At 44.1% G+C, this 15972-nt stretch overlaps 1 protein-coding gene across 6 annotated transcripts in view; it reads left to right on the top strand.

Annotated features, from left to right (window-relative positions):
• Positions 1-15972, top strand: part of KCNIP1 (potassium voltage-gated channel interacting protein 1) — a 201458-nt gene that overhangs the window by 72870 nt on the left and 112616 nt on the right. Inside the window, exons 1-2 of one of the 6 annotated variants that reach the window (XM_088174002.1) lie at positions 986-1114; positions 7763-7862. The exons of 2 other annotated variants lie outside the window; for them this stretch is intronic. Coding sequence is in view for 1 of the 4 variants with exons in the window: in XM_014889925.2 (XP_014745411.1) it covers positions 1054-1114 (61 nt within the window). In the remaining 3 variants the exon portion in view is untranslated. Of the gene's footprint in view, positions 1-477; positions 1115-7762; positions 7863-15972 lie in introns of those variants that run through there. 3 more of the 6 variants (XM_014889925.2, XM_088174001.1, XM_088174004.1) reach the window with 3 other exon arrangements.

The raw sequence follows: 15972 nt of genomic DNA, 5'->3' as shown, positions 1-15972 counted from the left end.
GTTAATTTGGGTTCTGAGAACTACCTCTGTGTATTTAACTCCTTCTGCACCTAAGTACTTGCTATTTCACATTCTGAGGAAAAATAACCAGATATCTAGCTGGTTTTTGGAAATATGACAGAACTGAAAAACATGCTGGGAATTGTTCTACCTCCTCCTAATCACTCGATGTTTGTAGAGTTTTGCTTCAACAGTTTTTTGTTTTACTATCCTTGAAAAGGATGTGCACGTACATAGTTGGCAGAAAAATGTTAATTGTCTTGCTTGTCTTTCTGGTGTTTGAGAAAAGATATGCAGGAAAAGGTTTGTGGTGAAATTTTCTATTTCCCCCCCTTTGCACTTAATAATTTTTCTCTGACTCTTTTCTGCTCGAGAAGACTTTTGGAGGATGCTGCTTTCTACCTTTCTGTCAGACTCTTAATTAGCAGGAGCACACAGCCCGTGCAGCTGGGGCTTTGATGCCTTGCTCACTATTGCTTCCCGCTCAGAAGATTTCCATTCATTCCTTGTTGGTATCCAGCCCAAAGCCCTGGCTTCCCCCTGAGACCCCCAGCGTGTCTACAGGACTCCAGTTTAGTATTCACTGGAAGAGCTGCACTGATGCTCCCTCGCTAGCCCTACAGGCTGCTGGTTGGAGCCATAAGGGAATGGGAGGAAGAATCAGCCTGTGTGTTTATGTGGCTGTGCTCCAGTAAATATTTTGATGCATCTGCTGCCAGCTCTGGTCTGAGGGAATCTACCTAGCATTTAAATTTTGATGGGGAGCTGTTTTGAATAATAACAGTGCAGCCGGCTGTGAGTCAGTGCATGTGTGTTGACTTAAAAAAAACCCTCAAAGCTTAACGCTTGCTGAATGCCGAGCTGCAGTGCTTTGCTTTTTCCCTCCTCCTTCCTTCTTTTCTTTCTTGTCTGGACTTCCTCTGTTTTATTTTGTTCTTGGGGGCATTTCACATAGATTTTGTTCACTGTCAGTGGAGGGGTGGGGTAAGAGGAATAAAAAAAAAATCCCACCCAAAATAAATCCTCCCCAAAAACTCACGAGTAGCTTTTGCAATGGGCGCTGTCATGGGTACTTTCTCGTCTCTACAAACGAAACAAAGAAGGCCATCAAAAGGTAAGACCTCCTGTTATGCTTTTCCTGTCCCTTTGGTTTGTTTGCTGTGGGAGACATTTGCGTGGGGAAGGGAGGAGAAAATGAACATGTGCCACTTGTGAGTAACCTGGCAGTGTTTTTGTGAGGGGTAATTTGCAGAGGAGAGTGGGATGCTAGGTGATGGAGAAAACGTGGGCATGAGGAAATTGCTGTGGAGGGACTTGGGGGTTGAAAAGAATCAGAAATGCTGTAATCCTTCATGCAGGCATGTATGAGGAGGGGAAACTCAATGGCTTCATATGCATAGCACTTGCAGAAGAGACCTGTTTATTTCCAAATCTCGTGCTGTAAAAACCCCTTTGAAGAGGGAATAAAATGTAGATATACAGCAAATTCTTCCCAATATCTTCGTGTTTGTCTCAGGAAGTCTTGTTAGAGTCAGTATTGCATATTCAGTAATCCAACACCAAGCATGCAGTACTAATGATGTGTGTTTTATAAAGATTAGCAAGAGGGGAAAAAATTAAGATGCTTTTGTAAAGAAGGAGAGAAGCAGAAGCTTATGAAAAATGAGAAAGTAGGCAGCAATTCCAGGGATTTTAATCCTTAAATCCATAAGTATTGCCAATAAATACTGATTTTTCAGGAGGTCTGGTTTGTGTGGTATTTATTTGAGCTTTGCTCAGTTTTCATCAGGGTTAATTCAAAAAATCCAGGGTGTAGCTGAGCAGAAAGTTGAAAGCACTGTCAGGGGCACATCCATACCTTACAGAACGAGTACTGTTTAGAAAACAAAAGGAAAAGCTCTATAACTTCAGCAATTTTTGTGCTATTTAGAAATATTCCCTGCCAAAACCTCTGCATTTTACAGTCTCTTGGTGTTTCTAGGTAGGTCTCTATTTCCCCTGGATCTGTTGCTCGTATATATGGTTTTGAACTGCAAGTGGATATGGATTTTCTTGCAATTGAAGTTGAAAACTGTCTTAGGAAATATCAAACACAAATTAATCATGCAAAAGAGAAGTGAGCAAGGGCTGTGAAGAGATTTGTTTGTGGTTAGTTCGTGAGCAAAAGTCAGTGTTCCTGATACCTGTAGGGTAACATTTGACATTAGAGTGTATGTACATGGTTTACAGTTCACCTTCCTGTGTTATTGTAATGCCCCCATGACTGTGCAGTTGTTTGGGACATGTATGATATTACTTAGAATGTAAGAATAGTTGTGTAAATGTCTAAGCACTGAGTGACACCTGAAGCTTGTAAACTTGTGTTTAGGCACTGCAGTACACAAGAAATGAATAGGATGTGCTGGGCATGGTGGCTGTTGTGACACAAAGGGGTGTCTTGTCCACCTGCCAGGAACCTGGGAGCTGATTTCCACTAAATGTAGATAATTTGTGGCTGAAGAGATCCGTTCTCCGTGGCTTTGTCTTGTGATTGGCTCTGTGCTCTAATGGATGCAAGCCATTGCTTTTTGTTGGAGGTCACCTGCAGTAAAAGTCCAGGATATGGTCACACATTTTAACCTTTACAATGGAATTTGATCTTGCTGGTGCTTGCTAGCAGTGGTGGTTCAACTGTATTTATCAAAAGCTGTGTTCCCAGGGTTATGTCCTCTTGGCTCTGATGTGTTATCTGTGTGGTTTGCTGCTGTGTTTTACACTGACTGTTAGCACTTCACCTTGTGAGCAGAGAAAAGCTAATGTGTGATGGGCTTGAATACAATCTGAAATTGTTCTTTGTCTGTGAGTTAAATAGTCAATCTCCTCTACCTGATGGACTGACTCCTTGCTGCTGCCCACATGTTCCCTCAGCATCTCCTCCAATCCTCAGCCATCCTGGTGGCCTCTACCAGGCCATGCTCTAGCACATTCAAGTCTGTCTTAGTCTGGGGAGTCCAAAATTGGCCCCAGGACTCGGGCTGTGCTTGCCCGAGTGTTGAGCAGAGAGAAAAGATCATTTGTCCCCGTGTTTGCTGCGTGGCTGTTGGTGCAGCTTGATGTGGGGGCTTCTCTGCTAGAGAGAAGCTGGCTAGTGGTGCCTGGGTGCCACTAGCGTAATACAAGGAGAAATAGTTGTAACAGGGCTAGATCCACACCTCTACAAATGCTCTTTCATGCTGGTATGTGCTCCTCCAAGTAGAGTGTCTGTATCAGAGTATCAGTGTCTGAAGCTCTAATTCTCTGGTGTAATAAAGTAAAAGCAAAAAACAGGCATTGTTTCAAGAATGGGTAAAATAAACTGGTCGTGTGTAAAGAGAGGAGGTTGCAGAGATGAGTTAATACCAGGCAGTCCGTGGTGGGTCAGGGCAGATTGGGTGCTTGTGGCCCGTGCTGAACCCTTCCAGCTTCACCATAGCAGCTCTGCCTGTGCTGCTCGCCCTTGGGTCCTGCTTGTGGCTGGGTCTGGGGTGTTGGCAGTGGGATTAGGGGCTGGTTTGGTTATTCCAGCTGTGAGCAGCAAGGCTGGAAAGGACATATTAGCACTGTTCAAGAATACAAGATTAAATTACTTGTTCTAATGAAAATGGGGAGCCTGAATCAACAAAGGCAGGAGTGACACAGAAATTGTCTAGTGGAGAGCAGTGGTCCATCAAGCATGGACCTTGTCTCGGAGAGAGAACAGCATTGTGCGTTTGTACAGGACAACATCATTTGCTTGCCTCAAACGTGAAAACTTAATCCAGTATAATTGGGCAGTTTGTGTTGGTGGATTAGGACCCACATGCCCTGTCCTGCAAGATAAAGATTTTTGCTTCTTATACTTGCAATCCTATCAGTAAAGCTGCAGAAGCTTTCCCTGTTCACTGAAGTGTCCCCAGACAATCTGTGAGTTTTGTCTGTTTGCTTTGGGAGTGGCTTGGAGCAGTTTCACTGATTATTTGTACATTTCATTAGGAATTGTTTCCTGTTGGGATTCTTGCTTGCCTCTTCCAGCATTCTGAGCTGACCTACTAAAAGATAATACCTCTTTCCACCACGTTCACTTCGCTTGTATGTCAGACCAGCGTTCCTGGGATGCTGGTGGAGACTGGCTGAGGTCCTGGGGACAAGCTGACAGTGAGCCAGCAGCAAAGGTGGCTGGTGGTCTGTTGGGCTGTGCTTGGCAGAGCTTCTCCAGCAGACTGAGGGAGGTGATGCTCCTCCTCTGTGCAACACTGGTGAGACATCTACAGTGCTGTGTCTGGGGCTGGACTCCCCGGGATGGAAGAGACTACTGAGCTGAGTCTGCTGAGGGACCCTAAGGAATATGAAGCAATTGGGGCATTTGACATATAGGGAGAGTTAAGAGAGCTGGGATTGTCCAGCCTGCAGCAGAGGAGGCTCAGGAAAGTCTTAATCAGGGTGTATGAATACCTGAGGTGGGGGGAGCAGAGGTGATGGAGCCAGGCTCTTCTCTCTGGTGCCCAGGGGTTGGCCAAGGGGCACTGGGGCACAAACTGAAATAAAATAAATTCCGCTTGAGCATAAGGAAAAAAAATTGCTGTGAGGGTGACTGAACACTGGAAGAGATCCCAGAGAGGGACTGTGGAGTCTCCAAGCTTGGAGGAACTCAAAACACAGGTGAATAGTCTTGAGCCGTAGTTAACCCTGCCTTGAAGAGGGAACTGGAGGTCCCATCCAACCTTATCTGCCCTCTGGTTCTGGGATTACTGTCACCTTAAAAATCCTAAGGATACAAGGACTTGAGGTATTGGCATCAGGAAGTAACAGTCAAAGCTCATTATGAACCAAAGGCCAACAAAGCTGACTGTTTGATCCTTTCTTTAGTGCATTAGTCGTTAGTGCTTAGAGGGATGGTTGAGAGGGGCTTGAGACTATCAAGCTGCTTGTATATTCTCCTGCAAACATGAGCAATAAATCAATGAGGGGGGAAAAAACCCATCAAAACCACAGCACTAAAAAGCAGAGGGCCAGCACAGCATATAATGCACGCACAAATGCCTCTGATTTCCACTAGGAAAGTGATGCAGAAATAGAGATTTTTTTTTTTAAATTTTATTTTATGTTTTTACAGCCTGCATCCAATCATGACCAAATTTGTGGCTAGAATCAGCCATTTCCATATTTGCCATGGAAACGTTTGGAATAACAGATTGCTAAAGCAGGGGGAATTTCTAGTTTTGAATTTCTAGTGCTGTTTTCTGTACCCCTGAGTTCTTTTGTTCTCTAAATATCCCCTCACCCCTACCTCCCCCAGTGGAAGTAAAATATAACTCGAATATTTCTCAATACCTGAATCTTGTTTGGATTAGTCCTACAGGCTGACCCTGACAACAGCAGCAAGTAGCACCATTTTAAGTTGGTAATTTGAGTTTCTTAAATGCGAGTAACCATATTTTGATCAAAGACCACCCAAACCTAAACTAGTAAGAGGAGTCTGGTGCATTTGTTTAATTTTGCTAGAGCTAACATCAGAAATTCACTTTGCTTAAAATGTCAGTTGTGTGATTTTTATAGTGAGTCATTTCTAGGCTTTCTTTTGAAATGACTTGTAGTCCAAAATTATCAGACTTTGTGCCAGACCAGCTTTATTTTCAAGTGGTTTACCTACCAGGAAACCAACTCTGCTTGACTTTGCAGTCTTCATAAGAACATCAGATTTCCCTGAGCTCCTAAGGTTGCTGGGTCATGACTGTGCCCTTTCAGTTCCCTGTGCTAGAACAACCTGCTTCTCTGCTCAAAAAGGGAAAAAGTGATTCAGTAGTGTTTCAAGGAACAGGCTGTGTTCAGCCATGGAACAGAGATGATATATTTGAGCAGGGAAGCTGCCTCATTATTTACTTTGCCCAGCACATACTGTAGCAAAAGAAAAGCTTTCAAAAGAAAAGAGCTTTCAAAGCTCCCCTTCTCTTGTTTCTTTCTGCTCCTCAAAGAAACTTCACAGCTTGCCACTATTGTGAATGCATGCATGTGTTCTAAAGACTTAGACTATGCTCTGGTATTTTCTGAATAGAGAGAAGATTAGTACTTACCTGTTTTCCTTCTAGAGCAAGGACAGTGTTGTTCCCCCTGGTTGGAGACCAGAGCAGGTGCTTGAGAAATGGAAGAAATGGCTGACAATATTTAACACTGACACCTCACTTTCTCTCCCTGGTCTTATCTGATTGTCTTCTAATACAGCCCAGCAGGTCAAGTCCACGGTCATCTGCCTGCACTGAAAACTGAGGATTTGACAGGCAGGTTTTTCAAAGGAATTACCTTTGTAGAGAGTGTACAGAACAAAACTGTTTGATGTAAGCACTCACATCAGAAAAAAATTGTAAAAGTTGCGGTGACCAATAAGTGTTTGTCAGAACATGCCTCTTTGCATGAAGCATTTTGGTTTCTCTGAAGTGCTGAGAGATGTGTGGGAGGCTGCTCAGTGTCACAGCAGCCAAACATCCCAGCCATGAGGCTGGTGCACCTGTGATGGGGTGGCCAAGAGGTGTTTGCCCCTGGCTTCCCTGTGTCCTACCAACCAGAGTTCAACTGAGCGTGGGGTTAGACGTGACCAGGTCTCATGGACTCATGACTGCTTCCATTCCCCACTTCTCTGTCTATCAGCCAGAATTTCTTTCGCTCCCATGTAGTTGCAAGTTCTAAATTTCTTGCTTTGTCTTCAAGTGACTCCTGGCAGCAAGGCAGAGCGATGTCAAATAGCTGGACTTAAGAGTGGATAGCAATGATAAAATGAAAATAAGCTATGTGTGTCCCTGATTGCATCCCATAGGCATACAGCTCCTGCCTGAAATGCTGCAGTCAGACAGAGCTTGGAGGTTTGGAATAAAATAAAATGGATGGGGGAAAGAAAGAGCACTACAGAGTGTTCTCTGTTGCATTAGCATACGTGTGAGCACATTTCCTGCCCATGGATACAGGTACTGTGTGCCTCTGTGCATGCAGCACGTCCGTGCAGAGCCATGAAATCCCATCACAAAGAAAAGAGGATATCAGAGACTTCAGCTCTATAGGCCAGTGCTTTGAAGCTTCGTTTTTTTTCACAATAATTCAAAAGAGTAAATCAGAAAATACTTTCTAACTTTTAATCTTCAGCCTTGGTACTATTCCAGCCTTTGCCATCACTACCTCTTCCAGTGTGCATTACTGGATATTTGATACTTGGAATGGGCACTGGGAAGCAGTTGGATTTTTTGCAACAGAAAATATTTAATGCTGTAGATGTGAAAAGCTTAGAACTTAATACAGAACTTTTGGGCAATTCCTAGTTTTACAGTTATTAATGTCACCAAATATATAAATGAGAGTCAGTAAGGGTTGTACAAATTTTTTTAAGAAAAAAATTGAAGTAAAAAGCAGGATAAAGTAAACCAAGGCAAATTATGAAGTCATTCTGATTTTAGTCAAATGTGAGAGGAAAGTAAAAATATTTTATTTCTCCACTTACAAACCCCTAGTCAAAGAGTTTATTTTCATGTTTATTTAAGCTTTGTTTAAAAGACTGAAGATTTACAAATTTTTCAACTGTAGTATTTTTTTTTAGCTGAAATGTTTTATTATTCAAAATCATTATTAGTTATAACTATTCCCTGAAACTTTCCAAACTGAATGAATTGGCTTGTGGTTTGTTGTAGTTTTAGATGTGAATGTGTAAGTGTGACTGTGACTTCCTTGCAGTGGGCAACAGAGCTGGGTGATTATGTTAAGTGTTTTATTTCTTATTCAAAAGCATTACCCAGAGAATGCCATGGCATAGAGAAGCAGAAAGTTTGAGTATCTTCTCAAGGTCTCTGTGTCCTCTTGCTGCTCACACCACGGCTATTTATAAGGTAAGAATCTTCTGCATTTCTCTGAGAGGCATTTTCCAGCAAGTGCAGAGTGCTCTAGGCACCTCATACCATCCCTGCAGGAGGGGGCCCCATGGCCTTGGGTGCCAACTAGGAAATGCAAGTAACAGTTGTATGGCAGCACGGCAGCATTTTTTGCAAAATATATTTAGTATTCCAAGCAAGGTATTTAATTTTTCTCCTTTTATTTGTTTGAGATGCCAGAGAGAAGGGAAGTAACTGCTATTATAAGATGGAACAAATAAAAACTATTAAAAGTGTAAACCGCATGCATATCTTCAAAATTGACAAGTCAAAACTGAAGGCAGCTGTGTCCAGATGTCTCCAGTATGTGTTTGTGGCTGTCACGGTCAGGTGATGTTTGTCCAGACTGAAAAGGATACAGATAGTGGCCAGTTCCTCTCTACCATCATCTGCCAGCACTGCTCAGTGCAGAGAGGCTCTGAAGAGTTGGAACAAAGCACAGTGTAATTAATTAGAGGTCCATGATTAGTGAGTCTGGACGAGGCAAGGGGGATTTTGTGTGCTAGCAGGCAGGTTGTGGGGCAGCAGAGTTGCCTGTGGGGCTGAACTGGTACTTGCAGGCAGGAGGGGAGCTGGCCTGGCTCTGGTACCAGGATGTTTTAAGGAAGACATGAAATGGGTAACAGAGCCATTCTTTCCTGGTACAGCTCTGCTATATCTGTTTGGCTTTCCTCAATCCAAACATTACTTTCTTGACATATTCAACAACCACAGCTCTTTGCACACACCAGTGTTTGCTTTTCTCTTGCTCCACAAAAACCCTTCTCTCCCAAACTTGTTCTGTAGGTGGCCGGTTGGGAAGTGCCCAAAATTTCTGTAGATGGCCACAGCTATAGTCTCTAAAAGCCAGTAGGCACAGCACATTTTATATTGTGGCTGAGAACAGCTAATGGAGAAAAAGGCTGTGAGGATACGTGTGCTGCTGGAGGCAGGTTTCTAGGAAACCTGTGAGACCATGGCATTGTTTTACTGCGGGCTCCTTAGTGGAACAAGAGAGTGTCACTGGGAGGGGGGAGCTGAATTACAGCCTGCCAGAGATCAGTGCTGAACATCAGAGGCTTTTAGTGCTCTGACAAAATAAATGTTTCTGCCTGTCAAATTTATATGCAGGAAAATACGGATGAAACAAGACACATTCACAAGATTTACCTAGTTAGAGCATGGTTTCAGAAGCACAGCTCAAATGTTTTGACAACTGTTCTAACTTTGCTGCCTGCAGCTCAGGGCCAAGCTCCAAGGTTTGTTTTCCCAGGCTGCTGTTGCACTATTCTAGTGAATGATCTTGCATATCAGCCCCATAGATTTTTTGATAATCGGCTGAAACCTCAGGCAAGGCCCCTGATTTAGCATATCAAACTGTATGAGCTGAGTTCCTCCCTGTGGGGTACACTCAGGCACGTAAAGGATGATGCTGTTAGCTCTCCAGCCGCAAAATGTGGGGAGCCAACAAAATTCTGTGGGAAAGGACAATTTCCCTTAGGGAAACTCTTTCATCCCATGCAGGTGAGCCTTGTGGTGCAGTGGGAAGCATCAGCACACCTTTGCATTCCTAATCCACACAGTTCAAAGGACTTGTTGACCATGTTGCTATTTGAACTGGGAGCAATGCATGAAAATTAAAACGGGGAAGCAGGAAACTTTTGTGTCAGCGCAGAGAGGATTGTTGCCTACTAATCCTAATAAGCCAGTGTAATTGAATTGGCACAGTGGTTTACCTGCTTCACTGGGAGTGTCAAACGTGACCCCCAACTGTGATACGGGCACCCCAGGAACTTAAGGCATGTCCTTGTGTGGAGCTGAATCCCTGTAACACGATGTTTGTTTTAACCAATATTTTAACATGGGAGCTGACAGAAGGTCTCATTTGCACTCTTGTGCATACAGAATTAGCCAGGCTGCAGACAACTGGAGAGAGAGAACTACATGAGGCCATGCAGTTCTGCAAAGGAAATCTGATCCCACAAGGTCCTGTCCTGATTGTGTAGGCAGCAGCTGGACCTGCATGCAGAGCGGGTGTGGTACTGGGACAGAAAGTCAACCAGATGCACTTTACTCACGTGCTGGTTGCTGTGGCTGCTCAGCAATGCAACACTTTGTCATTCTGAGTGTCACCCACAGCCCAGTCACGTCCAGGTGAATGCTGTGCAGGGTAAACGTGAGTGGGGCTGTATCTGTTTGAGTAAATGCATTCTCGTGTTGTGTGTGCTACTGGTTTGTAAAATCTACAAAGCCCATCAGTTGTTGGATTAAAAGTTTGGTTCAAACCTGAAACTTTTCTTTACCCCGTGGAATTTGTGAAATGTTTTGGAAACTGTAGAAATGCTTAGACTTGGAAAAAATTTCATTATGCCTCTTGCCATTGTTTGTATTTAGCAAAACTGTCCCTTTTTGAGTTGTTGCCTGGAAATTATTGAAGGGGGCAATGACCTGGTAAAAATTCTTAACCTCCGTCTGGACAAAAAGAAGGCTGCCAGTTGTTGGAAGCTGCCAGGGTGTTCCAGAGCCAAGGCTGAGCTCATGGGATGCGGGGCTGGAGCAGCTTTGCTGCTCCCGTTTGTGGACATCTAGCCTTCCAGAGGGACATGCTCCCGTTTGGAAACCAGTGCTCTAAAATGTCTGCATAGTTTAGGATCAGACCCTGTATTTTCAGTTAGTATACCTGAATTCTGTGTGGAAATAATAGCTTAAAATAGTTAAATAAATGCAAGGGACATTTGTGTCTGGTAGTGTTTTTCACCTGCAAGAAAGTTTCAAACCCTACTGAATTCCTGAATAAACGGAAGCAATTGAGCACACCTTTGATCCTCTCCCTGCTCCCCTGAAGAGAGGCTTCCTTGCAGATGCCCAAACAAATCAAACTCATTTACTTAATGTTTCTGTCCTGTTAGCCATGAATATAGAGCAATCTGTTTAAAAAGCTTCATTTCCTTGTAAATTAAACTGCTGAGGCAGGAGGTGGGAGCGATGCTGCAGGAGATCTGATTTTGCTTTTCCTGTGAGCTGATGGAAGTGCCAGATCTGCATCTTCCCAGGACCTGCTGCTCTGTATTCGCCGGTCTGCAAGTCGGGGACACACTGCTTCCAAGCTGCACTTGTGGCCTTGGGCATCCTCATTAGCTTGCTGTCCTTTTTTGTGTGATAGCTGTTAGAGATGTAGAGTTTTGCCTAAGTTAATTGCTTGTCGCTGGCCTGCTTGTTGTGATTCAGTTTTGTTGTATTTTGTAAGCATTATGAGTAAGCTCCCAATCATGTGGGATTTAGGAGAGTGGGAGGGCACAGCTAAGGCATCGTTATTCATGTTGTGCTTTGCAGTGTCAGATAGCACAGAGACCACGAGGTAGGGGTGTTTTGAGATCAGTAATGGTTGTGGACAGTGGTCATAGGGTTCCAGTGAGAATATTTGTGATCATCCACAAATGGGAATTTTGGGAGTGTCCTTTGCCTGGTGCCAGGGTGGGCAGAGGAAAGTGGAACCTTGCAGAGCTAGACTGGGATGTGTGTGCATGGAAATGAGCATCACCTTCCTGAGGAGTCTGTGCAGCATTTACCATAAGATCCTGTACAGCATGAACAGATGTCAGCAGTAACTCCTCAAATCTTCATGTTTTAAATCCTGTGTGTGCTTTGAAATGTGTCCTTTATTCTGATTCAGGGCAAGGTGCCTTTCCTTCATCAGGTGGAGGGTAAATCAAACGAAGTTAACATTTGATAAGGGCAAAGTAATGTAAATTTTCTATTTTGCTTCTATTTCCCTGATTTTGAGTCTGATCTTTCAGACATTTTGTATTTTAATCCAATTTTTGCTGTGAAGGGTGGTGTGAGGGTACCTGCAGTAGGGAGAGAGCAACTGAGAGAGATGGAGGTGTTGCTTTCTATGCTGGAAAAGTAAGCAGAATATGACTTAAATTCCAACAAAGACAATATTAGGGTGGTTTCTAAGCCTGGTTCCCAAAGAGCAACACATTTGTTAACTGAATGTTTCTTGTACTAGTAAGAGAGCCTTGAACTGATTTTACATTTCATGGTCCACATAAACGTGGAGACACTGCCAAAATGATCTTTTTCCCACTTCTAGTTTCATTGTAGACATTTCAGAAAATGGAGCAAAATGTTTTTCCTACTGTTTGATTCTTTGTTTCATGCATATGCATTTCTGGGTCACGCAGTTCTGGAGCATGCAGCTGAGTGCACATGCCTGGAGTCTCTACAGGCTTGAGAAGCTTTGAAGCAGAGAATCTAAAGCATAAGTAAGATATTTGCAGAATTAAAGCGAATTTAGAGGAACAGGAGTAGCGATTTTAAATTTCCGTAAATAAATCCAGTCTCAAAACCAGAAGTAAGTTTTCACCTGCCTTCTGCTTCTATCCTAGAGATGTTTATTGGACTGTGAAAGAAAAGGACATATTTACACAATGAAACTGCTCACAGATACGAGGAAAATCACTTGTGTTATGGTTCCTGATGATGTTCACTGTAGTGATCACATTATGGAAGGGATTTATCAGTTAACAGTCTTGAGTGCTAAACCTGCTGACACATGGCAGTGCAAGGAAACACTGTACATAGCTTGGATAGCTTTATTTTTGCAGCATTCTAATTAGGTGCCCTCATAAAATAGACATGTGGATTTGTAAATCCATCTCCCCAAATCTCCTTGCTCTCCAGCTGGAACATATATAGGATTCTAGACTCAAACATCTCAATCTGCCATGTCTTATTTTCCCTGAGCCTCAGTTTTTAAACTTCAGCAGCTATTAGAAAAGCATTACTCTACAGCATCCTCTGAGTGCAGGAGGAAGTCTGAAGCCATGAACTAATTGTGCAGGAATTTAACAAATCTTGTCGAGCTTAATTCAGCCTGGAAAGTTTGGGGCTGGCTTTGCTCCTCATGCTGCACTCTCTAGGGAGTCCCCGTCTATTTATTCTGGAGTGGCACCCTCTGGTCATGCAGGACGGACAGAGCAGATGAACGCACGGCGAGTTCCCAGGCTCTCACTCCCGTGGTGCCACAACCCGGCTCAGGGTTCAGGAGCGGCAGAGCCGGTCAGGTGAGGGCTGGATTGGGCAGGTGAGGGCTGGATTGGTCAGGTGAGGGCTGGATTGGTCAGGTGAGGGCTGGATTGATCAGGTGAGGGCTGGATTGGGCAGGTGAGGGCTGGATTGATCAGGTGAGGGCTGGATTGGGCAGGTGAGGGCTGGATTGGGCAGGTGAGGGCTGGATAGGTCAGGTGAGGGCTGGATTGGTCAGGTGAGGGCTGGATTGGGCAGGTGAGGGCTGGATTGGTCAGGTGAGGGCTGGATTGGGCAGGTGAGGGCTGGATTGGTCAGGTGAGGGCTGGATTGGGCAGGTGAGGGCTGGATAGGTCAGGTGAGGGCTGGATTGGGCAGGTGAGGGCTGGATTGGGCAGGTGAGGGCTGGATAGGTCAGGTGAGGGCTGGATTGGTCAGGTGAGGGCTGGATTGGGCAGGTGAGGGCTGGATTGGTCAGGTGAGGGCTGGATTGGGCAGGTGAGGGCTGGATTGGTCAGGTGAGGGCTGGATTGGGCAGGTGAGGGCTGGATTGGTCAGGTGAGGGCTGGACTGGGCAGGTGAGGGCTGGATTGGGCAGGTGAGGGCTGGATTGGTCAGGTGAGGGCTGGATTGGGCTGGGCTGTCCCGTCTCCCCCGGCAGTTCCGGAGTGGCTGCACCTCCTCAGCAGCCCTGGGACACAGATGGATGTTCCAAGGCATGGAAAAGCTCCTGTGCCCGAGGAGGGTGATGGGGCCCCACACACCTGGTTTTTCCGAGTTGTTGAAACAATATAGGTGTTGGAAATAAGGGAGAGGTTTGTGAAACAACGGGTGCCGTGTGCCTTGGGCTCTGAGTAGAAATGTGCTTTGCTTAAGAGCTTCCTCTTGAGCAGCGCCCACAGGTTCCTTTAAAGCCAAATAGGACATGTCTTTCTTTGCAAGGGTGGCAGGCAGAAGTAGGACAGGGTTTTGTCCTTTTGAGGTATTAATACAGATCTCAAAAAAAAAAAAAGGTGCCAAAAGATACAGAAACTTTAACAAATATGATGAAACTTTGGAGATAAATTATTTTTATTAGAGATAATATTATATTTGGTGTGAAACACAAAACATGTTTTGATGTCCTTTTCCCTGGTGGAAAAGAGAACAAAAGGGAGAATCCAAATTTATTCTTGATTGAAACCTTTTGATTCCTAAATGACTTTTTTTTTCTATGAAAGGTAGTATTAAGAAAGACACATTTCATTTCCCAAAGAAAAAAAAAAGTAAAGTGTGGCCATCACAGACTGGTACTGTCTTCTGAAAGAGTTGTAGCAAATGTGTGGGGTAATAAATCACCCAACATCATCCTTGGCACCTGTGCAGTGTTGAAGGGGAATACAGCATCACTCTGGCTTATCTATCTGCTCCCGCATAAAAATCATCACATCAGCTGTGTTAAAAGAGATTCTGCACGTGCAGTGGCTATATGATTTACACAGTGATTTAAATATCTGTAGATATCAGCTCTCTGAAGAATTTTGTCTGTTGTGACTCACATTTTATGTTGTAAATTTATCTGTAAATGTCATCTTTTACTGAGGTATTTACAAACCTTAATATGTTTTTGGTAATTATTTATAAATATTAGCTTTATTGTCAGCAGCAACAGTTTAGATTATTTTCTCATAGAAAAGTGGGAGGAAACCACTGTTTTGGCAAGTGAGAAGCAAATCATTTGGTTAATTGTCAGATTGGAGTAATTAAATCCAGCAGCAGTAGGTATTCAGAGTGAAGTTCAGAGGTGAGATTGTGGCTGCTAAAGGCAGCTGTGCTGCATGCATGTGTGAAGTGCAGGTTGGTGTTCCTCGGAGGAACTTTCTGCACCTCTTGCATTCCCCAGGTCCCATGGAAGCCAGAGGAGTTTGGTGCTGCTGCTTTTCCAAAGCGTCTGGCAGGTGCTTCCAAAGGGTGAGTGTTTAGTAGATTCCCTGCATAAGTCTGTACAAGTTTAGCCATTGACTGGGCAAATTAAAAAGTAGCCATTAAATCACTAAACAAAATGGCTTTGGAACTTGCCCAGTATCTAACCATCTTCTGCAAGAGGACGCTGTCAGGGCTCCTGCCCTGCCTCTGAATCCACACACATCTCCTTGTGTAGCTCTCAGTCCTGCTCTGTTCTCCCTTGCCCTCCACATGGTCCAGGCTCCTGTGCTGCCAGCTGTGCTCCTCATCCCATTGCTGCAGGCTTGGGCACAGCTGGGTTGCAGTTTGCTCTATGGGTGGGCACACCAAAAGCCATTGGGTTTTCCCACTGCTTTTGGGCCTGCGTGGAGCTGTTGTACCTACAGCTGCTCTGTTGTGCTCATGTGTGGTTTGTGTCAAATGCAATCATTGCCAATGATTAACTAATAGTTTTGGTATACACTGTAGACTGTGTCCTAGATTCTAACTCACTTCTGTGTACAAGTCCATAGCAGTGCTGGGAGCAGTGTGCTGCAGAAGGTGCCCCAAAGGACAGGATATGGGCACAGATCTTCTCTTGTTCCTTGTCAAATTACCAATGCACACATAGTTTCATCTTAAGCAAAGCAGCAGCATTACCTGAGGCTGTAACTACCATCCCTGCTCATAATGGCCTTGGGATCCTGGGGTGAGCTGAGTGTCCTGGTACCCCTGTGAATTTGGTGAAATGATTGCACATCCAGTTCTGAAAACCATTAATGTGCTGCTTAGAAACTGCACCACTTACTTTATAGAGAAGGATTATTGAATTAAGGTCATAAATTTATAAAGTGAACAGCAAGTTTTTTGTTTGTTTCAAAAACCTTTATTGCCTTCATCCAAGGATGTTGTCTATCTGTAATATAGCCTTTGTAGTGACAAATGGTTTTAATATTTGTCCCAGTTTGTAGCTTTTTCTTTTAGTCAAGCATGGCAGAAATAGGAGTGATTAATAATGAGAAGTTTGCAGCTACCTAGGCTCAGAAGTACTCATCCTGTCTTGGAGTATTCCACTTTCTCTTTTCATCTTTTCAAATAAGCAGATTAGATTTTGCCTGAACTCAAGACATTAAGC

This window comes from Sturnus vulgaris, chromosome 15, assembly GCF_052056855.1.
Source record: "Sturnus vulgaris isolate bStuVul1 chromosome 15, bStuVul1.hap1, whole genome shotgun sequence".
Classification (NCBI taxonomy): domain Eukaryota; kingdom Metazoa; phylum Chordata; class Aves; order Passeriformes; family Sturnidae; genus Sturnus; species Sturnus vulgaris.
The sequence above is the reverse complement of the archived record's forward strand: the minus strand, read 5'-3'. Positions and strand labels throughout refer to the sequence as shown.